The following is a 26,778-nucleotide window of genomic DNA, read 5'->3' as shown; positions in this document are numbered from 1 at the left end:
CCTTACTAGGTCCAATCAGCATAATGTCATCAATGTAATGGACCAGTGTGACGTCTTGTGGAAGGGAAAGATGATCAATTACCCTGCGGACTAAATTATGACATAGGGCTGGAGAGTTGATGTAGTTCTGAGGTAGGCAACTAAAGGTGTGTTGCTGGCCTTGCCCACTAAAGGCGAACTGCTCCTGATGGCTATTTGAAACAGGTATGGAGAAAAAGGCATTAGCCAGATCAATAGCTGCATATCAGGTACCAGGAGTCATATTAATTTGCTCAAGCAATGAGACTACATCTGGAACAGCAGCTACAATTGGGGTCACCACCTGGTTAAGTTTTTGATAATCCACTGTTATTCTCCGAGACCCATCTGTTTTTTGGACAGGCCGCATAGGCGAGTTGAATAGGGTTGTGGTGGGAATTGCCACCCCTGCATCCTTCACGTCTTTGATGGTGGGAGTAATCTCTGGAATCCCTCGAGGAATGCAGAATTGCTTTTGGTTTACTATTTTCCTACGTAGGGGAAGTTCTAATGGCTTCCACTTGGCTTTTCCTACCATATTAGCCCTTATTCTGTCAGATCTAATGAGAGGGTTCTGCCAGTTGCTGAGTATATCTATTCCATTATGCGTTCTGGAACTGGAGAAATCAATACAGGATGGGTTTGGGGACCCACTAGACCTACTGTGAGATGGACATAAGCCAAGACTGAACTCCGTATGCCTCTACTCTGATTGGTGAGCCACAATGATGTTTTGGGTCTCCTGGAATTAGTGTCAGTTCAGGGCCAGTATCCGGTAATCCCCGAAAAGTCTGATTATTTCCCTTTCCCCAGTGAACAGTCACTCTTGTAAAAGGCCATAGATCCCTTTGGGGGAAGGCTGGGAGAAAGATGAATAGTATAAGTTTTGGGCAGTGTATTGGAGTCCTTCCTCAAGGGCACCTGGCCTCCCCTTTAGTCAAGGGATTGTGGGTCTGCAAACTCGCTCAAACCTGGGAATTGATTGAGGGACCATGACTCTCTATTTTGGCAATTCAAGTTAGACTGCTGTTCACTTGACCTAGAATTCATTCACTTTACAGATCAAGTAAATATTTAGATTTTTTTTTTTTTTTAATCTATTTCACCCCTAGGGACACCATGACTAAGTAGCCAATGCCATAAATCCAAACAAGTCAGACTATTCTGACTACTGCTTTGACTCTGCTGTCTGTTATGGTAACCATGCCCACCTTGTTTTTGTCAACTGAGTACCACCACTTGGCCCCAACTACCATGGGGTCCAATCACCCCTATTGTAGTTAGGTTTCTTAACTCAGTTAGGGCAGTTCCCACTGTCAAATCTGACTTACATAAAATAACAATCACAGCAGTCTTCAAGGATGCTGGGGCTCCCTTCATAAATTTATTCCTCACCGTTGTAGTAAAAGATGTGTCCTCTGGGCACTCTATGTGTGGATCTGTGGGTCTAACCTGATAAATTCACTCTAGCATGCTAATTTCCCTAAGACTTTGGATACGTTCTTCTATAGTGTACCAGGGCAGGTCTGGTAGTTCAACTTGATCTAACGTAGGCCACAGCATAATCCATGCTTCAGTAACACAACCAAATAAACTATTAGATCCTTTCCTAACTTCTTGAGCTGAAACACTGGGTAAAGAATCTCTTCTTAATGAACCCATATCAATAAACTCAGACTGATCCATGTTTATGTTCCTTGCATCATCATCCCACACCTTTGATAGCCATTCCCACACATATTTCCCAGGTTTCTGTTTGTACATATTAGGAAAGTCAAGCAATTCTTTCAGTGTAGTGTGCCTCCTCCTGGGTTACACTTTGTACTTCACCTTTTGGGGCTCACTGGGACTTAAGTCTAGCTATTTTTTTTTTTTTTTTATAGGTCTAGAAGCCAAAATTGGTGGGAAAGTGTTTTGAAAACATTCAGCATTGTCTTGTAAAGCATCTACCTCAGAGGGAGTCCCAGGCAATGACTCAGACAAAGGCACTTTAGATGCAGTTGGGTTAATCTCATTAGATGAGCGTGGAGGGGCTAATGGTTCTGTTGGCAGGAGTGATTCAATGGCATTTAGGGGCTCATTGTCTCCAGTTTCTCTTACCATTCATTTTGAGCAATATGATTATGATGTGCCTTCATGTTTCTTACACTTGAATTTTGTTGAACTGCCCATATGTCCCAAACCCAGGTTTCAGGATCCCATTTCTTCTCAATCAATGCTGTTAGTTTAACTTCAGACATCTCTCGAGTTTGGCAGTTGAGTTGGTGTTGTAATCCAGCCACTCTTACAATAAGACTATGGGTTTGGTTTTCAGCAATATCAGCTCTGTTACTACAAGAAATAAGGCTTTCTTTCAAGGCACGAGTGGAAACTTTGAGGTGGTTTATGTGGCGCTTGAGCTTTGACTCTGAAGCCCTGAGCTCATCTCTTTCTTTTAATAGTTTTTCTAATGAAAGTAGGACCAGCCAACCAGCTTCCTTATATTTCTCAGTACAACAGAATTGTAGAAAGGTATCATACATGCAATTACCCAGAGCCTCATCTTTCACCAATACCTGATCTATTGGTGGTGATATTTTGCATTTTTGAATTGCCACCTCACGCCATGGCTTAGCAGTATCCTCTTTACTACTGGAAGCAGAGTCATCAACATCTTTAAGACTAACCAGACTTGAGAACCAATTTAGAAAATTCATCCTTACAATTTTGTTTCTGTAGAACCACTCTCGGTAGCAAATGTCAGGCTGGGTTCTCTAGAGAAGCAAAATCAATAAAGCGTGTAAATATAAATATACCTCTAGAGATTTATATCAAGGAAATGGCTCACGTGGCCACAGAGGCTGCAAAGTCCCAAGTCCATGGGTCAGTAAAGAGGCTTCTCCTGATTCATGTAGCTGCAGGGGCTGGTGAACCCAAGACCAGCAGATCGGAGAGCAGGGCTGTTGGTTACAGGCTGTGAAGATTGATGAATCCCAAGATTGGCAGGCAAGACCACAGGTAAGCTTCTAGCTCAAGTCCCAAGAACTGGAGGTCGGAAGAACAGGAGCCAGCTGCAGGATCCAGAGCAAGCAAAAGCCCTGGCAAGGAGAGAAAGAATAGTTAGGCAGAGGAGGGCAGAGAGATGAAGGCTGAGGTGGCAGTGAGCCACCACAGGCCCTGCCCCCGCCAGTACTGACTCACAGCAGATCCCATCATGGGGGTAATCACAACAGGGAAGTGATTACAACATTATATTACTGCCAAAACACTGAGAATCATGGCCCAGCCAATCTTAACCATCACACTAAAGGGCTTTAACATTTCTTGAAGTGTGCGTCTGCTGCTTATGAATTCTTTCAGTTTTTGTATGTCTGAAAATATCTTTAGTTTGCCTTAGTTTTTGAAATATTTTTGCTGGCTATAGAGTTATAGCTTAAAAAGTTCTATTTTTTTTCAGAACTGTAATGACATTGCTACTCTGTCTTCTTGCTTTCATTGGTTCTGATGAGACATCTGCTGTCATCCTTATCTTTGTTCATCCATGTAACATGTCCCTTTGCTCTGTCTGCTTTTAATGTTTTCTCTTACCATTCATTTTGAGCAATTTGATTATGACGTGCCTTGGTATAATTTTCTTTGTGTTTCTTACACTTGAATTTTGTTGAACTTCTTGGATCTGTGGGTTTATCATTTTCATCAAATTTGGACATTTTCCAGTAATTTTCAAATGTTTTTTCTTCCCCCTTTCTCCTTTGAGAACTCCAGTTACATATATGTTATATATTAGGCTACTTGAAGTTGTCCCACAGCTCAATGATGCTCTATTCTTTTTTTTTTTTATTTACCTTTTCTCTGTGGATTTAATTTTGGATAGTTTCTATTGCTATCTTTTCAAGTTCCCTAGTATTTTCTTTTGCAATGTCTGATCTGCTGTTAGTTCCATTCAGTGTATTTTTCATTTCATATACAGTATTTTCCATTTTTGGAAATTCAATTTTGACCTTTAAAATATATATTTTATATTTCTGCTTCACTTTTGAACATATGGAATAAAAGCAATAGCTGCTTTAATACCCATGGTGCTAATTCTAACATTGGTATAAGCTCTGCATTTGTTTCAATAGATTGATTTCTCTCTCATTACAGATCATTATTTTCTAACTTTACATGCCTTGTAGTTTTAGATTACATGCCAGACTTTGTGAATTTTACCTCGCTGAGTGCTATATATATATATTTATTCCCATAGTTTTGTTCTGGGACACAGTTACATTCTTTGAAAACAGTTTGTTCCTTTCTTGTCTTGTTTAAGGTTTGTTAAGCAGAACTGGAACAGTGCTTAGTCTAGGGCTAATTATTCCTGACTAGTGAGGCAAGACTCTTCTGTGTACTCCACCTATTACCCCATGAATTATGAGGTTTTCCAGATTGACTGGAAGACTTTTGTGAGCACCAGGCACTGCTACCTTTTATCCTTTTGGGTGGTTCTTTCTTCAGCTTTGGGTAGTTTTCTCGCAAGCATGTGCTGATAAATAGTGAGCTGAATAATAGAGAAGGATCTTCTGCAATCTCCTCAATTCTCTGTCTGTGCAGCTGTCTTCTGTTCAGTACTCCATCCTGAAAATTCTGGTCACTTTTGTCTGCCCAGACTCTCAGCTCTGTCTCTTAGACTCAGACTCAGGGAGTGTGCTTGGCTCCACCTCTGAACCTCCTCCCTGTGCTGTGATCTGAAAACTCTTTCAAGGGAGTAGCTGGGGCAATAATAGGGCTCATATCATTTGTTTCCAGTATCTTAGGGATCACTGTCCTTCATTGCCATGTCCAGTGTCATGAAAAATATTGTTTCATATATTTCTATTTCTCTGTTCTGGTTTCAGGAAGGAGAGTAAATCTAGTCCTTGATATTCCATCTTAGCCAGAAGCAAAAGTATGCTTTTTAATTTTTGATTTAATTTAGCTTCATCATTGTTTAAAATATTTACATCATTCTAAAGTCAAATCTGTAAAGTATGGTATATTCAGAGAAAGCCTAGCTTTTAGTCCTGTCCTTTTTTACTTTGTTCTTTCTCTCTCCCTGTATATGACTTATTGTTGTTACTATTATTTCATTTATGTCCTCTCTATATGTAACACTTTTTTAGTTTTTGGTTTATCCTTCCATTAAAAAATCATATTGAAACACACACATATATATGTGTATGCATATGTGTATATCCCCATTTGCTAGACAAATGATAGCATATTATATACACTTGTCTCCATCTTGCTCTTTTCACTTAATATATCCCATTGTACTATGTATCCCTCCCACCTCCCCTTCTCTTTTATGGCTTCATAGTAAACCATTGCATGATTATACTATTGTTTATTCAACCGCATCCCTATAGATGGACATTTGGATTATTTCAGGTCTTTTTCTAGTATAGAAAATGCTATAATAAATACATATTTTTTATTTTTGCTTGCGAATCTGCAACAAAATTCCTAGTAGTGGGATTGCTGGGTCAAAGAACAAGTGCGTATGTAGTTTTGCTAAGTATGTCAAATTCGCCTTCACATGGTTGTACCATTGTGCGTTCCCGCCAGCAGTGCATGAGCACGGTAGGCATATTTCTAACAACAGAATGGTTCATCAGCACAGTAGACTGTTTCACGGCAGGGTGAGGACTAGAATTATTGAAACAGAGGCTAGATAGGGATCATTTGTCAGAGGTATTGTCAAGAATGTATCAGGTAAGGGTTGGACACAATAACCCATGTTTCCTCTCCACATTACAATCCTATTATTCTTAAAAAAAATTCTTCTGCGGAACTTAGAAAACACATCCTGGTGTTTTTTCTCCTTTTCTACACATTTTACATGCCTTATTAGAATGCTTTTATTTTGCCAGGATGCATTCCTTTCGGAGAAATTATAGTTGGTGATGTGTTAGGGAAGGGAAAATAAATTCCCTAAGAAGTGGCTTAGTGTAGGTGGGGTAGGTAGGCTAGGTTTTCTTTTCCTGATGACTTTGGTGTGGGGAACTGCTTTCCCATAAGGGCAGGACTCTGGGTTTCAAGCCTGTGGTATTTTGACCAGCAATGGGACAGAATGGCTCAGTGGGCAGTTATGTAGAATAGTGGAGAGATTTTGAACTTGGGCTGTGGACTAGACTACCCAGCTTATTCTGCCCCTTACAAGCTGTATGGCCTTGAGCAGGTTACTGTGAGCCTCACTGTCCTCATTCTTTATATAGCTCATAGGGTTGTTGTCATGATGAGATGAGATGACAGTGAGTGTAAAGTGCTAGCCTAGCACAGAGTAAGAGCCCAGTGAATGTTAGCTGTTGTTACTGTATCAGCTTCTGAATGAGATGGAACTAGTGAAGGGCGTGGGAATCCCTGAAATAGAGCAGACAGGCAGTATTCCGGGTTCATGGTCTACCTCGGCAGGGCAGTCTTGGCACCTTGGGCAGCTGGGTTGGATCCTAGAGAGAGACAAGCTCAGGAAGAGGAGAGGAGGGTATGGTTGGTGAGCCAGACAGAGAGCTGTGGTAAGTGCTATGAGTGTAGTACCAAGGCCCAGAGCTTCAGACTTTCAGGGAAGAGCAAAGCCATGGTGAGCAGGAATGGTTTGGGAAGGCTTCACTGAAGTCAGGGAAGCTCTTAAGTGAGCCAAGAGAAGCGAGGAGGGCAGAGCACCAGGGAAATGGCCTTGGTAAAGTGCTTGGGAAATATTTGCCCACTCCTCAAGCCTTACCTAGGGGCTTGTTAGACACCCCTCCAGCTCTGTAGCATTGGTCCAAATCGGAGTTTTCAACCATCTCACGTCCATAGAGCATCTATCAATGTGCTGGTCCCTAGGCATATGAGTAAGATTTGATTTAGCACCAAGTTCCTAACATGGGGAGCTTTTCAAACTACAACTGCCTGGGTCTTTGAGATTCTGGTTCAGTAGGATTGGGCTGGGGCCCAGGCATCTTCCCTTTTTTTTTTTTTTTAATGTTGCATTTAGGTGAAAGTTTGCAACTCAAGTTAATTTCTCACATAAAAATTTACACACGTATTGTTTTGTGACACTAGTTGCAATACCTATAATGTGACAGCACACTCCTCGTTTCTACCCCGGGTTTCCCTTGTTCCTCCAACCAGCTCCTGTTCCTTCCTGCCTTTTCATTGTGCCTCCAGATAGGAGCCTCCGATTTGGCCTGGTGTATCTGCTTGAACTAAGAAGCACACTCTTCACGAGTATTATTTTATGTTTTATAGTCCAGTCTAATTTTTGTTTGAAGAGTGGGCTTTGGGAATGGTTTTAGTTCTGGGTTAACAGAGTGTCCGAGGGCCATGGCTTCGGGGGTTCCTCCAGTCTCAGTCAGACCATTAAGTCTGGTGTTTTTACATGATTTTGAGTTCTGCTCCATACTTTTCTCCCGCTCCGTCAGGGCCTCTCTGTTGTGTTCCCTGTCAGGGAGGTCATTGGTGGTAGCAGGCAGCATCTATTTCTTCTGGTCTCAGGCTGATGGAGCCTCTGGTATGTGACCTTTTGTCTCCTGGGCTAATATTTTCCTTGTGTCTTTGGTGTTCTTCATTTTCCTTTGGCTCCAAGTGGGTTGGGACCAACTGATGCATCTTAGATGGCCACGTGCAAGCTTTTAAGACCCCAGATGCCACTCACCAAGGTGGGTTGCAGAACATTTTGTTAATAAATTTTGTTAGGCCAATTGACCTAGATGTCCCCTGAAACCATGGTCTCCAGACCCCCGCCCCTGCAGTCCCTGGAAGTATTTGGTTGTGTTCAGGTAACTTTTTAGCTTTTGGCTTAGTCCGGTTGTGCTGACTTCTCCTGTATTGTGTGTTGTCCTTCCCTTCACCTAAGACGATTCTTGTCTACTATCTAGTTAGTGAATTCTCTCCCTCCCTTCTCACCCTTGTAACCACCAAAGAATGTTTCCTTCTGTGTTTACACCTGTTCTTGTGTTCTTATAATAGTGGTCTCACGCAATATTTGTCCTTTTTTGACTGACTAATTTCACTCAGCATAATGCCTCCCAGATTCATGTTGTGAGATATTTTGTGGATTCATCATTGTTTGTTATTGTTGTGTAGTATTCCATTGTGTGCATGTGCCATAATTTATTTATCCATTCGTCTGTTGATGGGCACTTAGGTCATTTCCATCTTTTTGCTATTGTGAACAGTGCTGCAATGAGCATGGGCATGCATGAATCTATTTGTATGATGGCTCTTATTTCTCTAGGATATATTCCAAGGAGTAGGATTGCTGGATCATAAGGTACTTCTATTTCTAGTTTTTTAAGCAAGCACCCAATTGATTTCCAAAGTGGTTATACCATTTTACCTTCTCCCCAGCAATGTATAAATAGGTGTTCCAGTCTATCCACAACTTCTCCAACATTTATTATTTTGTGTTTTTTGGATTAGTGCTAGCCTTGTTGGGGTAGCATCTCCCCTTTTCAATAAGTGCTCTTGTAGTTCTGATGTCAGGTCTTGGTGAAGAATTCCTGGCTCATGTCACTGACTCCTGTCACATGGAAGCTGTTAAGGACCCACTGTGGTGATACATGGTAGGAGCAAGATGTGTCAGAGCTCCTTTTTTTTTTTTTTTTTTTATTAACTTTTATTAAGCTTCAAGTGAACGTTTACAAATCCAATCAGTCTGTCACATATAAGTTTACATACATCTTACTCCGTACTCCCACCTGCTCTTCCCCTATTGAGTCAGCCCTTTCAGTCTCTCCTTTCGTGACAATTTTGCCAGCTTCCCTCTCTCTCTATCCGGCAGAGCTCTTTAAACGACAGCGATGGCCTAGAGAGGAGCCTCCTTTTCCTGCCCAGGAGCGGGTGGGAGGAGGACTGATGATGAAAGGGAAGCAGCTTTTGGAGTCTTAACTTGAAGACTTTAATCAAGTTGCCACAGTTCTGGGCAAGTGTAGCCTCCGCCTCTTTTCTCCACTTCCCACCCCTCTCTAGATCCTCAGCTTCTTTGTTGGCTTTCCTTCAGACTGAAGTAGTGGGAAGTAGTGGATAAATCGGATGGAGGGTTGGGATGCAGATGATGCTTGTTTGCATATGCTACAGAAGGTAGATTCTGATTCAAAACAATAGAGGTGAAACTATCACAGTAAGAGCGGGCCTACAGCAGAGTTGTCTGTCTTCTGAAGTACTGAGTTTTCCATTGCAAGGACTATTCAAACAGCAGCTGTTTATCCAGTCACTGAGATGTTGCAAGGGGAACTGCTCCCTGGGTGGGCTTGAACTGGTAACGCCTAACTCTGGTTGAGAGAAGAGGAAGCCACTTCAATTCATTTCTTCCCCATTTCAAACCCTGCTTCTATCCCATATCATCTTTCCCTCTCTTTTCTATCCCATTTCGTCTTCTGAATTCTTAATAACTGGTATTATGTCTGCCAGAAATCCTCACAATCCTCGGGATCCACCTGCTGGTCTTGGGCAATGAGTATAACAAGCTATTTGTCAGGAGTCTGCCGAGCATATAGGCATTAAGCACACCATGCCGAATTTTTCTATGGAGCCAGTATGTGAGGTTCTGTGTGTGTGTGTGCGTGTCCATCATTCCTGTGTTTGCACATGAGCATGAGTGTTGTAACTGGAGTTGCAGCTCAAAGTAACAAAAAGCAGTTTGTTTAGTGAGATATGTGAATGGGGGGTGGGTAGCTGTGGCCTTGGTTTCCAGTGAGGACAGGTCCCCCCTCTTGCCTGCTGCCTCTCTTTTCCCCTCCTCCAAATTTTTCCTTAGCCCCAGGCTCACTGCTCAAGGTTAATTTCCCTGGCTGCAGCTGTGACTCCATCCTCCTCCTTCTGCCTCCTTCATCTACCACACACACACACGGGCTTTGAGTTATGTGCCTACTGTTCTAATGAGATAAACAACATAACTCTCACGAGGCTCTGCTCTTCCCTCTATAAGTGGAACTCTGGGGCTGGATGCATTGGCCCTATAAAGGCACCGTGGTGTCTGTCATCCTAGTGAGGAGGGCAAGGAAGGGGGCAGGGCACTCCGAGAGGACTCTTGAGGCCGTGTGCTTGTTGACACAAGGTGGATTCAAAGCAGACATCCAAGAAAGACCTGTTTACATCTTTTTGGCTAAAGGCCCAAGTTACAGCTTGGACAGGGTGGATGGGGACCCAGGCATGCCGTGTGGGCATAGGATCCAAGACTCTTTTAAGTCAGCTAAACTCATGATAGTAACTGACATTTGTACAAGGTGTCATGGTTATAAAGAGTTTCCTCTTGAATATGTTAATCCCCATGGCAGCCCCTTTAAAGAGGATATTATTATTATAGCCCTTATTTTACAGATGAGAAACAGGTCCTGAAGGTGCGATATTTCTAAGGCGATAGCGGTGGCACTGGGACCCATGTGCTCTTCCTCTGCTCCTGAAGCTTCTCCAATCCACCAGAGAAATGTAAACGATGAGACAGAAACTGTCCCCACTTCTGGACATCTAAATACTTAGGCCTTGCCCAGGAAAGCAGGCCTCCAGCTATAGGCTGAGTGGCTAAGGCTGCCTCAGTGCCACTGATCGATGATGTGAAGTGACCATAATCTCTGGGAGGGTGTATGGCCTGGACAAGTGTTGACAGGTTTCACCTCTTGCCACTTAGACCTTTGGAATGTGCCAGATGGACCTGCTCCTTCTCACTCACCTGCTTTTGGTCAGGTTGGAAATACCAGGAAGCAGCTTATGGGGCAAGAAGGGAGCCTAAGACACAGAGACTGCCATGACGGGTTGAGTGGGGGAGGGCTTTGGGCTCAGTTCTGAGCTCACCTTCCAGGGGCCCCCTTGGATGGTTTGGATCTGAGCAGATGAGTCTCCTGGAAGTAGGAGCAGCAGGGCTAGTGGTCATTCACTTCCTGCATTTCTGAGTCCAGTTCTATTCTTGCTGAATTTATTTGATAAGTGTTTCTTGATGTGCCAGGCACTGTGTTAAGTGTTGGGGCACTAGAGATAGGCATTGTTTCTTCTGTCCTGGATCTTGTAAAACCAGTGGGGAGGTAGCCAGTAAGCAGAAAATTAACGACACCATTTTGGGGGGAGATTGTCGGGAACCTTGGGATTCTACAGGAAAGGTCATAAAGCCAGTCTTGTTATATCAGAGAAAACATCCAAGCAGTAACTAGATAATACTTAGACATCCAGTGGTTCTCAGTTAGGTATTGCAAGAATCTATAAAGTTCTTAAAAAAATTGTCAACTCTCCCACACCACCTACAATCTGATTGGGTAGGTTTGGCGTAGAAAATGGGCATTGTTATTTTTAAGATGTCTTGCACATGATTTTTGTTTTGGCCTGGGTTGAGAATCAGTAACCCAAGCAGAGTTTGAGTAAGGATTGGTAAGACCAGTTCCAGGATGTGGAGGAGCAAGTCAGCCCTTGTACTTGGCCTTCTCTGGGATCACGGGGAACACCAACCCTGGAGGTGGCATGCATATCTGGAAGGGACCCAGAATCTATGCAGCCATTCAGGGATTACAGGCAGAGAGGGCCTGGAGTGAACCACATCAGAAACCGTGGGCGATTCCCAATAAAGCCTTCCCTCAAAGAGAGGTCAAAACAGGACTTCCCATGGGAGAGAGAGCAATTCCTGTTTTATTTGACTCACTTGGTTTTCTGTAAGTCAGGCGCAAGTCTGGTCCTCGGAGCTCAGGCACCTCAGAGGTTGAAGACCATTCTAATGTACAGAAGCCCGTGAAGTTATCAACAAAATCAAGTATTAGAACGATTCTTAGAAATGACAAGCCCATTAGCTCCTTAGCTCATGAGAACCCTGGTGACTGTGACAATAGCAGAGGTTTTACTAGAGACTTATTCTCCATCACACTTAATGGTTTCAAAGAATCGAAGGGGAAGTGTCAGAACCCCCTACTTGTTCGTAGTCTTTCAACCTGTGGTAGCAGCTGTGTGATTAAAAGTGATGCTTAGCACATAATGAGACCTGAATAGTTTGGTTTCTTTAATGTTAGGATAGTTGCCCCTGCTTTGGACCCAACCCAATGAATGGTAGAGGTGACTGGTAAAAATGAAATAAATAAATAAATAATAATAAAAAAATTAATGGATATATAGCAATGAAACTTTGTAGATTTTCCTGTGAAGGGCATAAAATGAAGCCATTTTCTCTCAACTTTTAAAGGTCCTCAAACAGCAGATAGGAATGGGGTTCTGATGCTTTCTGAAATCCATGATCCTATCTCTAGGCAGTGACACTCTCATGTGAGATTTCCTGCATCTAACAGCTGCCCGTTGTCACATTTATCTACAGAAGACAGAGTTGTGACTTAAAGTCAAACTGGAACATATTCATTCATTCAACAAATATTTAGTTTGGCTCTTGTTTGTGTCAAGCACAGTTCTGGTTCTAGGAATCTGACAGGAACAAGACATTCAAGGTCCCTATCTTCACTAAGCTTTCCTTTCTAGCTGGGGTTGGTTGGTTGGCTTGCTTGGTTATTTTGGGGTACATGAGACTTTTTAGACTGCCAATCACCTGGTCGGAGCCCTGGTGGTGCAGTGATTAAGAGCTATGGTGGGCTACGGCTGCTAAGTAAAAAGTCAGCAGTTCAGATCCACCAGCCACTCCTCAGAAACCCTATGCAGCAGTTCTACTTTGTCTTGTAGGGTTGCAACGAGTCGGAATTGACTCCACAGCAACGGGTTTGGTTTGGTTTGGGCTTTAATCACCTAGCCAGTCTTCAGCAACTTCCTCCTCTTTCTTACACCTCTATTCCCTGCTCTTTTCTGTGGGAATAGATCATGGTTTAGTGTGGAGAGTCCACATTCCTCCAAGGACTCTGGCTGCCACAGGAGCCCTTAAGGGGTACTTGGCATGAGAGATGATGCTAGTGTGGAACTTTGGTGTCAAAGGCCAAATACAAATGATGACTCTAATTGGGAGGCATTGTGGTACCTAAGCCCCTGCAGGTGTCCAGAGATATTGCAGGTATGCTGGCCCCGCAGGCCCATGGAGCCTGGTCACCAGAGTAGGCTTGTATTTTGACAGAGGGTTGCATAGGGCTCCCTTTGGCTTCAGCATGCTGCCAGCAGCTAACAGTGGGTAGGGGAAGCCAGTAAGTAGGAGAACTGACTCCTTGAACTGTTTTCTTGAAATATTTCTCAATCCAGGATGTCCCTAGAGTGGGCAGACTGACTTCAGCTGCTCCACCCTGAAAGGAGTCTTCTCAACCTGACCCTAGACAGAGGGGCAGTAGCTGGAGCTCCATTGTCCTTGGAAATACTATAGAGACGTTGACTCTGAAAGTCTCTTATGGTCTGAAGATCCCTCTGACACTCCTGCCAGGCCAGGAAAGCAGAACTGCTTTGGTAAAGATGATGGTTCTTTTTGGCATGGGCTTACTGGGACAGCATGGTAGAGCAAACACAGCAAAGGGTTTGGGGATCAGCTGACCTCCATTCTGCTTTGGTTCTACAATCAACCAGCTGTGTGACCTTGACAAGTTCACCTCTCTGGGCTTCAGTTTCCTTTCACTGAGAATGAGAGAGTTGGACGGGGTAGTTTCCAAGGCCCCTTCCAGCCTGGAACCTTTAACCTTTATACTGTTTCTGTCCACAGGCCTTGCCCCGGGCCAGCTGTACACATACCCTGCCCGCTGCTGGCGCAAGAAGAGACGATTGCATCCGCCTGAGGATCCAAAGCTGCGACTGCTAGAAATAAAACCTGGTCAGTGCCCTAGGCCTTGGCTTTGCCTGTGATGGAAGAGGTGGGGAGGGCTGGGCTGGGCCTAGGCCAAGGGTGGTTTGCTCCTTTGTCGTAGTGCTGATTTTTCCAGGAGGGTAGACATATCCCATCATGCTCAAAGGTGTGCCACTGTGCCTTCTCTCAGGTATGAGGGTGTCCACATGTCCATCTGAGCTTCTCTTCCCTCTGAGTGTCTCGTGTCCTAGAGGAGTAGAGCAAGCAGCAGCAAGGTGGGAACAGGTCCAGGCTGAATGACTCCTGACAAAGCTGAAGGAACTGCAGCTTGGCTGGGTCATGTGATACCTTCCTTGTGGCCTCATGTAAAGAAACCTCACCCAGGGTTATGTGTTCCTAAGGAGAAGAGAGTGAACCCGTGTGCCCTTTCTTCCCCTTACCCTGTATGAACTTCTGGAGCATCTTACCTGGAAAGAGGTCAGTTTGCTAAAAATAGAACCCACCTTGGACATGGAAATGGAAGAGTTTGAGTTCAAAATTTCCCACTAGGTTACGCAGATTGTTTTGTGACCATGCAGAAGAAATTGGTTGCTTTGTTTTGATTACTAATCTGTTATTACACTGCTGACTACATGGCTTTACCTGGTTTGTAACAAGGCCAAGTGATTGCCCTGAGTCCTTAGCTTTAAAGGAGCCTCTCCTCTGGGGGGCTTCCAAGAGCTAAGATGTGATTCAGGATGGTGGGAGCAGTGCTACCAAGTGGCATGAATACAGAGTTGAGATGTTCCTTCCCACTGTCACCAAGGTGATGCTGGCTGTGCCCTCAAGGCTTCCTTTCCATACTGTCCTGGTTGCTTTTACTCTGCAAAATCTCTGCTTAAGTTGTTCAGGGTGCTTTCTCTCACAGCTCCATGGTTAAGACTTCCTGGATTGTTCACTTCAGCCCAGGTTTTGCTTGAGTGAAGTTTCACTTGTTAGGGATGGGTGGGAGCTGGATTCTTCAATGTGCTCCATCCAGGTTCTCAAATGTTCTTACACAGTTATAAACCACAGTTTGTAGACTTGCAAACACTCCAGGGTGATGATTAAGGTTGCTCCAAACCTACAGAGATGCAGGCTGAAGCATGGTCCTGTAGAAATATAGTGCAAGCCACATGTGTCATTTTAAATTTTCTAGTAGTCACATTAAAAAAGCAAAAAGAAACAAGTGAAATTAATTTTAATATACTCTATTTAACCCGATATATAAAAAGATTATCATTTCAACAAATAATCAATATAAAAGTTATTAGTGAGATACCTTACTTTTTACTTTTTGGTAATGTCTTTGAATTCCAGTGTCTATTTTATACTTTCAGTGCATCTAACTTTGGACTTGCCACATTTCAAGCGAACATTTCAATAGGCACACATGACTAGTGGCGCCAGTATCGGTCAGCATGGTTCTAGAAATACACTCCAAGTGTGATTCTGACCAGCAGCAGGGGCATCACTTGGGAGCTTGTTAGAGAATCTTGGGCCCCAACCCAGACCTGCGAAGTCAGAATTTGCATTTTAATAAGCTCTGCAGGGGATTGGAATATACACTTAATTTTTAGAAACAGTGGCCTTGAAGGTGGCCAGACCACAAGTAAGCTTGGCCTGATTCCACATCACCTACCGTTCTGAATTAAGCATAACAAATAATTTTTGATATAAATGGTTCATTGTGGGGTGAGGGGGGTTCCCTCCTTCTTTACCCCGACTTCATGGTCCTGGTCTTGTGGAAGTGGCATGGACAAATGATGAGGTAACCTCTGGTCTGGCCTTATCTGGACCACTTTAATTCTACTCCATTATTTAGAACCCTGCGGTGGTTGCTGCAGCAAGAGGAGAAACACGTGCTGGGTTGGCTGCATGGCCTATGCGGAAGGATGTGTCTCCTTGTTTGAGTACATGAGCCCTCAGAGTATATTTCCCCAACTGTAAAATAGGCACCGTGGTACCCGGGATTCCTAGCTAGGCGTTCATGTCAAACAAGTCGCGTGTGATAATATTTGCCCTTTTTTACCCTTTTAATTAAAACATTTAAAAATTTGTTTGATTTTGAGTAGGTAATACAGCCCCATGTTTTGATGTTCAGAAGATAAAAGGGATATAAGTACAGTGAAAAATCAGACCCCGTCTTATGAGAAACAGTCAGTGGTACCAATTTCTTGAGAGTCTTTTCAAGGGTAGTCTTTGCACACATTAGGAATTACATTTAGATGATTTTCCCCTCTTTTTTTTTTTTAAGCATAGCACAGCCACCTTGCCTTTTGCCCTTTTCGCTTACAAATGTGCCTTAGACATTGACCATATCAACATATAGTTTCCTCGTTTCTATTTTACAGCTACGTAATATTCCATTGTACTATGTTTTATTTAACCAGGCTGTTTCCAACTTTTGTTTCTAATATTTCTACTTTAACCAGTGATCCAATGAATATATTGTATGTATACGAGGATATCTCATATGTAATTTGTTAATTTAAAGCATTTCATTATAAATATTTGACCCTAATTTTAAATTATTAGTCTTTATTCTTAACGTCTATATAAAAATAGTCTTTATTAAGTATATTTTCTATCAGGCTAATTGGATCTTCTTTCATAAAATCAAAGGCATTTAGTGCTATAAAATATCTTCGACATCATTAACTCCAACTCTTTATTTTATTGAGGTTCAGAGAGGTTAAGAGCCTTGCTCAAAGTCACACAGCAATTCCTGAGGCATCCAGCAGTGAATTCAGGTTGCTTCATTTCCCTGTTCGATGCTTTTTTTCTGCTCACTCATGCTGCTGATAGGTATACTAACTTTAAAACAAAAACAAAAAACTTTAACAAGAATTTTTCCCTTAAAAACTTTATGTTATGTAATATATACTAATTATCAAAATACACTGAGAGATAGTTAGAATTCTTTTGGTCATAAATGTGAGAAACTCAAATAGACCTGGCCTAAGCCAAAAAAAAAAAAAAAAAAGGAAGAATAAAAAAAGAGAGTTGGTTCATGTAACAGTAAATCCAAGGGTTCACCTGACTTCAGGCATGGATGCATCTAGGGCCTCAAACAGGGTAGCGAGGATTCTGTGTCTCTTCACCTCTGACACGTTCCTCTCCTCTTGGGGCAGTCAAGATGGCCACCAGCAGCTCCAGGTTTGGCACTCACCACACCCTTAAGAAAGGCAGTCCCCTTCAACAGCTGTGGCAGAGAAGCCCCAGGAAAGATGTTAGCTGGCTAGGTTTATGTCCACGCCACTGATCACCGCCACCCGGGGGATGGGTCACTCTGATTGTTTTGAATAATAGTAATCAAAATCAATGTCTGAACAATATGCTATAGTTTACAAAGCCCTTTACAAAGCATTTTCATACACACCACACCCTTTGGTCCTCCCTACAGTCCTGGTAGACAGAAAGGGAAGGGGTAAATATATTATAAGCCCATTTTGTAGGTGAGAGAAGCTGGGCTGTGGACAGAGCCAAGGAGAGTTTACTGTGCTGCTCACATAGCTGAGAACCAACAGTCCTATTGTTGGTGGGTCTGAGGCAAGAAGCTGCTTTTCGAATGCCTGGTTCTTCTGTCCAAAGAGATTTATTTTGGGCACACTAGCCTCACAGTATTCATGTCTTGCCTATGACTAAAAGGGGGAACATCTGGGGTCACGGCTGACTTTGGACCTGCTCCAGCCTTGGGCCGTAATGGTGTTTGAAGGTAGAGAAAAAGAGGACCCCTAGGCTGGTGGTTTGCTGTAGCTGCCTCCCACCGTCACATCATGTTTGTGCCTGTGGTTGTTTGAAAGGCTTCCTTGGCCTCTGCCCCACGCACGAGGCAGAAAAGGTGGCACCAGGCCTGGTGGATAAGGCCTGGCCATGGAGACGGTCAGGGTCATGTGGGAGGGCTTTCTCTGGAGAGATGAGCAGCAGCCTCTATGAGGATGGGCCCTCAGAGGCATAGCTGTGTCCCAAGGTGGGAAAAGATCCTGGCAGACTTGGGCTCACCCAAGGCAGGCTTCTTACTGCACGCTGGTACCCAGGTGCTGAGAAACAATAAACAGCCCAGGGGTGGAATAAATAACTTTTCAAATGATAACGCTCATTCTCGGATGAACGTATTCCCCTTCTTTAAGTAATCAGACCTACTACTAAGCCTACTTTTAAAAAACCCAAAAAACAAAACAAAATGGAAAACAAAAAGCCTTTGGTCCAGTGTTTTTCTTTTCCTGATCGTGTTCTGAGTCTCTGTCCCACTGGGGCGAGACCTGGCTCTCAGAATGTATAGCCACACTAGGTAGCAACTACAGGCTGTGCATAAAGACGCCATGGGATTGCCTGAGAGTCAGTGATAACGAGCCTCAGCAGCAAAGCAGCCGGGGCCCGTCAAGAGGATACGAAGCTGCAGAACCAAAGAAATGTAACCATCTTTCCCCAGAGGTGACACAAGCTTACATGGGAAACTTTCATACCAGCCAAAATTTCAGAAAAGGGCCTTCATCCAGGGCCCCAGCTAGGCCATGTGGAGCCTTTGTGCAAAAGTAGAAGGCATCCCCCTCTGTGTGGATGTTTACAAAACGGTGCCCCTTTTGGTGGAGCACAAGTTGGATCTCGGCCCCTCTGTGTCCCCTTGGCAGGTGACCCCATGCAGGGCACAGGTGGCTCGGTCTTCATCATTTTTAAAATGCAGTTTCCAGACCACCTGAGACCTGGTGCCACCACTTCTGCCTCATGTGTGGTCAGAGGCCAAGGAAGCCTTTCAAATGAGCACAGACACATACCGCCTTTTTTGTGGTGTGTACTCCCTAAGTACAGGCTGCCCAAAGCCTATTGCTGTTGTGTCGATTCTGGCTCATAGCGACCCTATAGGACAGGGTAAAACTGCCACATAGAATTTCCAAGGAGCCCCTGGTGGATTTGAACTGCCAACCTTTTGGTTAGCAGCCTTAGAACTTAACCCACTATGCCACCAGGGTTTCCAAGTACAGGATAGACTTGAATAATATTTTTAAATAACTGTCTCATTTCTGAGGAGCCCTGGTGATACAGCGGTCAAAGTGCTTCAGGAATCTAGTTAGGTCTATGACTTTGGAAGCCTCCCCTTGGATTCCACCATCAGCACCACCCTGCAATGTCCCGATCTTCTGAAGGTGGGGTCCCCTGATTTTTGAGAGACCGAGGGGACACTGGCCTGGAGCAGAATTGCCTCGAGGCAATCCATAACATGGATTCGACGTCAGACTCATTGTGAGTAATGAGGAGATGCCACGTGCAATTTATCATGCCAGTGTTCAGCCTGTCCTTCCCATTGTTTCTTTGTGTTCCAGCCTGAGTCCAGCCAGTGCAACAAAAGCCAGTATCTCAGTTACCTAGTGCTGCTATAACAAAAAACAGGAGTGGGTGGCTTTAAAGAGCAAGAATTTATAATCTCACAGTTTTGGAGGCTGATTTATCCAAATTCAGGGCATTGGCAGGGCTAGGCTGGCTCTCTCTGTGGGTTCTGGGGGAAGATCCTTGTATTTCTCTGCTTTTGGGGCCCTGGGCATTTCTTGGTCTTCCTTGGTTGCTCATAGGTGTATCTTCATATGGAGTCTGTCCTCCCCTGTGTGTGCCTTTGTCTATTCTGCTCTTGTTATAAGACACCACTCAGGAGGGATTAGGTTTAGGACCTACCCTAAAAACTGGTATAATCTAATTAACACAACAAAAGAAAACCACTATTTCCAGATGGGGTCATGTTTACAGGTTCAGGGGTTAGGACTTAAACATAATTTTGGGGGGTACTCAAGTCAATCTGTAACAGTCAGGATATAACCTTGGTTAGAGTCATCTGTGACCCCAGTCCCTGACATATGCTCAGGTGGATGAGCAGAGCTGAGAGTTATATCAGGAAATCGGGTCAGGGCAAGGGGAAGGCAATATAGGTTCAGAGATCTTGAGGGACCTTGGAGAAGGTCTGAGGACAAGGCTGCAGAACCATCCACTTCTGGTTCAGCCCCCCACCAAAGGGCAGAGCTTACTGGGGATGATAAGACATTGTGAGGCGGGGAGCCAGATCTCGGCAGCCATTAAGTCATTTGGAGCTGGGCTCCTTAGAAGCAAAGATGGCGACACTATGTCTCACATACTTGGGACATGTTATCAGGAGGGATCAGTCCCTAGAGAAGGACATCACGCTTGGTAGAGGGTCAGCAAAAAAGAGGAAGACCCTCAATTAGATGCACTGACACAGTGGCTGCAGCAATGGGCTCAAGCATAACGATTGTGAGAATGGCGCAAGATGGGACAGTGTTTCGTTCTGTTGTACATAGGGGCGCTATGAGTCAGAACTGACTCGACAGCGCCTAACAACAACAACAGCTGAGCTAAATTAGACACTGATGGAGTGCTCTCCTCATTCTATCCCCCTCATCTATATTTCTTTACTATTTGCTGAAGATGAAAATCTGTACGTGTATGGGTAGATGGGGCTGAGACAGCTGGAGAGAGCTCTTTGGAATTTGAAAGCATTTTCAACGTCCCCTGACCTATATGTTTCTCACGCCTAACATCACCCCTCCAATCAGTCCTGAATGCACATCTTGCAACACCCCACTTCCCCGGGCATCTGAAGGACAACGCATACAATGTTATTTCTCTCTGCTGACTAACAATGGAGTTCAGTGTTCTCTGCAGCTTGTACTTGGCTGCAGAGGCGAACGCAAGGTGTTTCACGACTCAGACATCACAATTGATATGACATGAAGACTCAAGCAGAGTCCTGGTGCCAGAGCGGGGCTGCTGCTGGACCATTTCCCCGATAATGGAGCTCTGTCCTTGTGAAGGGGAGTTGTGCTGGCAGGAGAGAAAGGTGGATAGTAAATATCCCGCAGAAGGCCCTGAAGCAGGACAGATGTTGGGCAAAAGCCAGCTGATTAAAAAAGAAGCCTTTAACTTCACTTTCTTTTTTTTAACGAAGAAAAGGAAAAGGCTAGGAACAAACTTTTACTTGTGTCTCTCTGGATTAAATGCTCAGATAGTCTGCTTAGATCAATTTAGCATCTTTCAGCCCCAGACCTTTTGGTCCCCATGGTCTAGGGCAGATAGTATCTTCATTTAGAGGTTGGGAAAGTATGGCACAGAATTAGGAAGTTAATTTCCCTAGGGGACTCAAGTAGGGAAGCCAAGGAAAGAACAGAAGGAGGAGCCTGCTGGAACTGGTGCCATGTTGCTCCAGGACCCAATTCACATTTATTCTGGTGTTTTCTGACCAAAAAGGCTTTTCTTTTACAATAGATGGTCATTCTGCTCCCGGAATGTTCCTGAGGCCTTGTAAATCCCTCTGGTCCTGGGCAGGGGGAACAGCATGGCTCTTTGCTACCCTTGAAGGCAGCCAGGAATAGGGTTCTGGTTCTTTCTCTGGGTTTTTTATTTGGTAGTCACTCAGTGATTGGGGATGAATGACCAGGATCATGGCTGCCCCACCATGAACAGGATGGCAGGAACCCTGAAGCAGACAGCAGCCTAGGATGCCCCAAAGCCAGCCACCAAGCAAGTCGCGGGGACCCTCAGAGGGCTGCTCCCCAGGGAAGCAGCCCAGGCAGACAGGCCCAAGTGCAGTGTCGCTTGCTTGGGCAGGGGTGGAGACTGCGTCTCCCGCCTGGGGTGCTGTCCCTGCTGCACTGAACCGCCAGAACTCTACAGATGGGAGCAGACTGCGGCCAACTTCCCCAGCTTTTGAAAATCCTGCATCTTAATTAGTTCCCTACTGCTTTTGTACATGGCCCACATTTTAATAGTCTCCAGGCTTCTCCCACCATTTGCTCTCTGATGTTCGGGGCAATTTCTCTTCTCCTCAAGACAGTCCCCCTGACTCCTCCAATACCCTCCCAGTCCGGGAACAACTTAAGGAAGGCCGATGTGCCAAGCATGTAGTCTGAGATTGATGAGCCTGTCAGCCAGCTCTCTCTGCCCCCAGCCCTCCTCCTCTGCTTTGGGCTCCTCAGATGGATGAGCCGAGCGGGGGGAGGTGAAAGAAGGGACCCCGGGAGCCTCCAGCCAGGTGTGAGCCAATGGACAATGTGACCTTCTCCCGGCCTGTTGAGGAGTCTGGCTGTGTCCTTCCGAGGGAGAAGGACGCTCTGCTCCCACCCCCATCTGTCAGTGCTTATCTGCTCTGCATGGGGGCTTGCCTGAGCTTGGTACGACTCAGAGAATGGATGCCTTCAAGTGCATCAGGGGGAAATGACCAGTCATTTATCTCCTTCCTGCAGCGTCAGAGCCTGCAGCCATCCATCCTGGAGGCCTGGGATGGCAGCTTCTTCAGCTCCTGTTGGCCTCATGAGTAGGGGAGCCAGAGAGAGGTGGGCAGGCCACCTTGGCCCCGACTGCGTGCTGTGACTGTGTGTGCCCCAGTGACCTGCTCCTTTTGCCCTCTTGGGGAGGGAGCCGGGTTTGTGTGGCTGAGTCTGGACCTTCTTGGCACTGCTGGGATTGTGCAGGGCTCTGGGAGCTAGCTAGCAAAGGAGCTGAGCAGCAGTGGGATTTGGCAGGGTGTGGGTATGGCTGCTGCAGAGGTGCCTTGGCTGGGCTTTGCTGACAGACCTGGAACAGCCATGGTTAGAGCATCGGTTGTCAGATGGAGGAGTCACCCTGCCATGTCATTGCTTGGTCACTTGTATCTCTGTCCACAGGAAGGTAAACACTCGGAAGGCAGGGGCACACTTGTTTCTTCATCTGTGTCCCTGCACAGTAGACACACATTGTTGTTAGTCGCCATGGAGCCTATTCCGGTGCATGGCGATCCCAAGTGCCCAGAGTAGAACTGTTCTTCTAGAGTTTTCGAGGCTGTGATCTTTCAGAAGCAGATTGCCAGACCAGCGGGTGGATTTGAATTGTCAAGCTTTCAGTGCTTCATTAAAGGGATGAAGGAAGGAATGTGCCCAGTGTTGGATGTCCAGAATGGAGAACATGACTTAGCTCTCGTCATCTGCTTCTCAGATGAGAGAGAATCAGAGAGGAGCTGAGCTGGGCTTTCCATCCAGCTCCCAGCCTGGCCTGGAGACCCTGGCCCAGGTTGCCATCTTGTCACTCTGGTTTTAAAGGTCCCAAGGGCCTTCACTGTGCAGAATAGCAGTGCCCTCCAAGGGAAAAGGAACCACACAGTGGTCACAACCTGGCTTCAAGTCTAGACCCCTCTACTCACTGGCTATGGCTTTGGGTAAGTTACCTAGCCACACTGCGCCTCCATCCTTCATCTGTAAGATGCAGATCATAGTGGCTGCTCTGCTCGCTTCATGGGGGTTGTTCTGAGAGAAGTGTGGGTGGCGTGCCTGGAGGACTTGGAAAGTGTGAGGAGGCACTGTGGATGGGCCCAGGGGTCTCAGCTAGCACAATTTCTGTCCCTGTACCCATGCCGCATTTGTTGCAGGCAGCTCTGACCAGCTGGGAAACTATGTGCTATCTGGGCTGTAAAGAGAACTCCTTCTGCTGTACAATCTTTTAAAAGGCCCATGTCTAACATCTTACGCACCGAGGAAAGAAGACCTGGTATCTGGTTGTGGATCCACTTTACCGGAACCACAGCTTTCACAAGCTCACCCTTGCTCCCAGCATCCAGACCTCTGGCATCTGTTGCCCAGGGCACAGAGATGGACCTGGAAGGCCTCCTTCCTGCTTCTACTGGTACCTGCCCTCCCATGGTGTGTGAAGGCAAGCTCGACTCGTGGGGCCTTTTCTCCTGCCCCTGGTTAGGCGGGTCCACTTTCTTCCTGGTGAACAATTCCTTTGTGGACTTGCCATGGCATGGCTCCATACTGTTGCCCCTTAGCACTGGGTACCTGGGGTCCATCCTGGTTCCCTGTTTGTGGATGCTCAGGGGCAAGGGACTGCTCCCCAAACTGCCTTGCCCCCAGGAAGGATCTGACCACTAGAATGCTAGCTCCATGAGGACAAGGCTTTGTATGACACACAGCTCTCTCCTGAGCCCCAGGTTCAGTGCAGGCTGGTAAAATATAGACATCATCGTATTACTTATTGCTCCAAACCTCCAGGGGATGCCAGAGAGTAAGCACTTAGTAATTGTTTGTTGAGTGAACGTGCACCTTGCATTGTGGCCCTGCCATGATTCCTTTCCCATTACACTAGACTAGAAGCCAAGATCCTTGTGGTGGCCTGCAAGGCCCGTCTAGCTCCCTGAACTACCTCCTGCTCTTCCCCCAGCTCACCGTGCTCTAGGCACAGGGGGCCTCAGTACTGATGGCTCCTCTGCCTGGAATGGCCTTCTGGATGTCAGCATGGCCTCCTCCCTCCCTCCCTTCAGCTTTGCACTTTCCTGGCCACCTTTAATAGTGTCACCATCCCACCCGTCATCTCTGATGTGCCGTCTTCTCCTCCTCTGCTTTCTTTTTCTCCAAAGCACTGATAACCATCAGTCATATGATGGGTTTCACTTGTCTATTTTGTTTCCCCCCCACTAGAATATAAGTTTTGTCCCTTTTGTGTAAAAAAAAAATTTTTTTTTTTTTTTTTTTTGCATCCCCCGCAGCTAGAAAAGAGCCTGGTATATTGTAAGTAAAAACCAAACCAGTTGGTATTGAGTTGCCTCCGACTCATAGCAACCACATGTGTGTTGGAGTACAGCTGTGCTCCATGGCGTCTTCGATGGCTGATTTTTCAGAAGTAGATTGCCAGGCCTTTTTTCAGAGGCTTCTCTGGGTGGACTAGAATTTACAACCTTTTGATCAGCAGCCAAGTGTGTGAGCCGTTTGCACCACCCAGAGGATGCCACGTAGTGGGTGCTTAGTAATGGTTTCTTGAGTGAATGCACAAAGCAGTGCGCCTTCTGTTGTGGCTCTGCCTTGATTTCCTTCCTAACCTGCAGAAGTAGTGCCCACCATGGGACTGAAGTAGGCCCAGGTCTCAGTCGCAGCCTTTCCTACCCTCTTGACTGCTCCAGACCCTGCCTCTTTGCTTCCATTCTCCCTGGGCCTGTGCCCAGGCTGGGGGAAAGCTGTGCCTCCAACACTTCTGGTGGTCTGAGAGTGTCAGAAGCCCAGAGGCCTTTGCCAAAATGTGTAGGGTGAGGGAGGCTTTTGGGGGTGTGAAGAAAGGCGCTCATACTCATGGAGCAGCCCCTTGTGCCAGACAATTTATATCCGTCATCTCATTTATTCCCCTTCCAACCCTGGGAAGTGGGTTTTGCTCGCCTGATATTATAGATGAGGAAATCAAGGCCAAGTGTATGCTGGGCGGGGGGTGCGGGGGTGGGGGGGGTGTTACACAACTAGGAGGGAGTAGAGCTAGATTCATCCCAGAGCTGCCTCTTGCACTTTGCACTTTCCAGTTCTCTGTATTCCCTTGCACAATTTCACCTATTCAATCAGCTCTTATCATCCATCCTGCTCACCACCCACCCAAGTGGTATCTACTTGGCTTGCTGGCTGGCCCAGTGGTAGGCTTTTTTTGATGGCGTGAATGCTTTTTGGAGGCTTAGTTTGGAGGGTTCATCCCAGAGGATGGGAGGGGGGAGGGGTGGGAGAATGCTTATTTGTGGTCTGGATCTCCGGATGCTGGAACCATCCTTCTCTGCCTCCTTAGGGGTGAGAGGTGGGAACAGCAGAGAGAGGGAACCAGAGGCAATACGGAAGAAGGATCAGTCCTCTAGCTGTGTCGCTGTCCTGGGATTCTAAAAGAAGTGGGAATAAGGGCCTGCTGGGTGCAGCCTGGGAGATGGGTCATCAAGGCAAACTCGTCTATTTAGAGCTTTACGAGTCACAAAACCAGGGAGTCAGATGCCGCCAAGAAAATGGTGTCCATTGCAGGAAATCCGGCCTTTGCCCCCACTCCCACCCCTACTGCTTCCCCTGTGCAGTGAGATACCAGTACTCCCTTTCTCCCTCCCCATGGGGATCAATGAAATAATCATTCTTAAGTTTCTTGCTCCTTGGTGTAAGTTAATGCATAAACCAAACCAAAACCAAACCTGTGGCCATTGAATCGCTTCTGACTCAGAGCAACCCTATAGGACAGAGTAGAACTGTCCCACAGGGTTTTCAAGGAGTGGCTGGTGGATTCAAACTGCCGACCTTTTGGTTAGCAGCCAAACTCTTAACCATAGTGCTGCCAGGGCTCACCAGTTGACGCATAAAACCAGGGAAATGTGAAGAGTGTCACTCCTCAAAAGAATACACACCCAGAAGAAAAAACTGGACACTTGTGGTTTTTAAGAAAAACTAAAAGCAGATTAAAAAAAAATCTGGACAGTCTTGCTCTAGCAGGAGGATTCTCTGCCATTGTCTCTGGGCTCTCTCCTCCCTTTTGCACCATCGCTCTATCTCCAGGCCCCTGCGTCACAGGGAGCTCGTGATGGATGGATGGATGGATGCGCCTTGTCGGGGTGTTTCACCACGATTTCCCTTGGGGCAGCCTGCCTGTTGGCAGAGCACAGCCTCCGAAAGATGGTATCTCTTGCAAACTCGACAGCTAACAGACAGCTCCTCTCTTTGTATATTTCCCCAAAGAAGGACTGTCTTAATCTGTATTTTTTTTTTTTAATATGGCATATTTTATTATAATCCGGATGTGACTTGTAGGTTCCCAATCCTCCACCCTGTACCAAAAATGAAGGGGAAGGAGTCAGAGCCTGTGCCATCCAAGGCGTTTGCATTTTTAAATAACCTAGGATTTAATTACTCACCGTGCTCCCATGCTGCACTTTCCAACTCATCTCGCTACATCCTGTTAATGAGCTTCGTGGTTCCAGCAAGCCTGTGGAAGCTTTCCTTTCCGTGCATTGGGTGGCAGGCGTGGGGCACCTGTGTCAAAGGCTGTGGTTTTGCTCTCTACCCGAGGGGACGATGCCTTGTCTTGGAGAGAAGCCACTGCTCTCCACTGACAGTGTTTTTGCTTTGCTTTTATTTGTTTTTTTTTAAGACTTTATATGCTTCCATCCTTGTTTGTCTAAGAGGTTTTTTCTTATTTGGAAACCGATTTGCTTCGGTTTGCACAGAAGCTGTCTCTGGTGTGATGGATCGTGTTGGAAGTCACCCAAGGAGTATCTCTGTTCCCAATTAGAAGTGGAGGCAGCGCTGCTTACGGAGGCCCAGGGAGGC

At 45.7% G+C, this 26,778-nt stretch overlaps 1 protein-coding gene across 5 annotated transcripts in view; it reads left to right on the top strand.

Annotated features, from left to right (window-relative positions):
* The window catches only part of DPF3 (double PHD fingers 3), a 299,949-nt gene that overhangs the window by 141,599 nt on the left and 131,572 nt on the right, over nt 1–26,778 (top strand). For all 5 annotated transcript variants that reach the window (XR_002785335.2, XR_010323186.1, XR_002785336.2 and 2 more), the window contains exon 3: nt 13,592–13,699. Coding sequence is in view for 2 of the 5 variants with exons in the window: in XM_023546336.2 (XP_023402104.1) it covers nt 13,592–13,699 (108 nt within the window). In the remaining 3 variants the exon portion in view is untranslated. The remainder of the gene's footprint in view (nt 1–13,591; nt 13,700–26,778) is intronic.

This window comes from Loxodonta africana, chromosome 10 (assembly GCF_030014295.1).
Source record: "Loxodonta africana isolate mLoxAfr1 chromosome 10, mLoxAfr1.hap2, whole genome shotgun sequence".
NCBI classification, from domain to species: domain Eukaryota; kingdom Metazoa; phylum Chordata; class Mammalia; order Proboscidea; family Elephantidae; genus Loxodonta; species Loxodonta africana.
The sequence above is the reverse complement of the archived record's forward strand: the minus strand, read 5'-3'. Positions and strand labels throughout refer to the sequence as shown.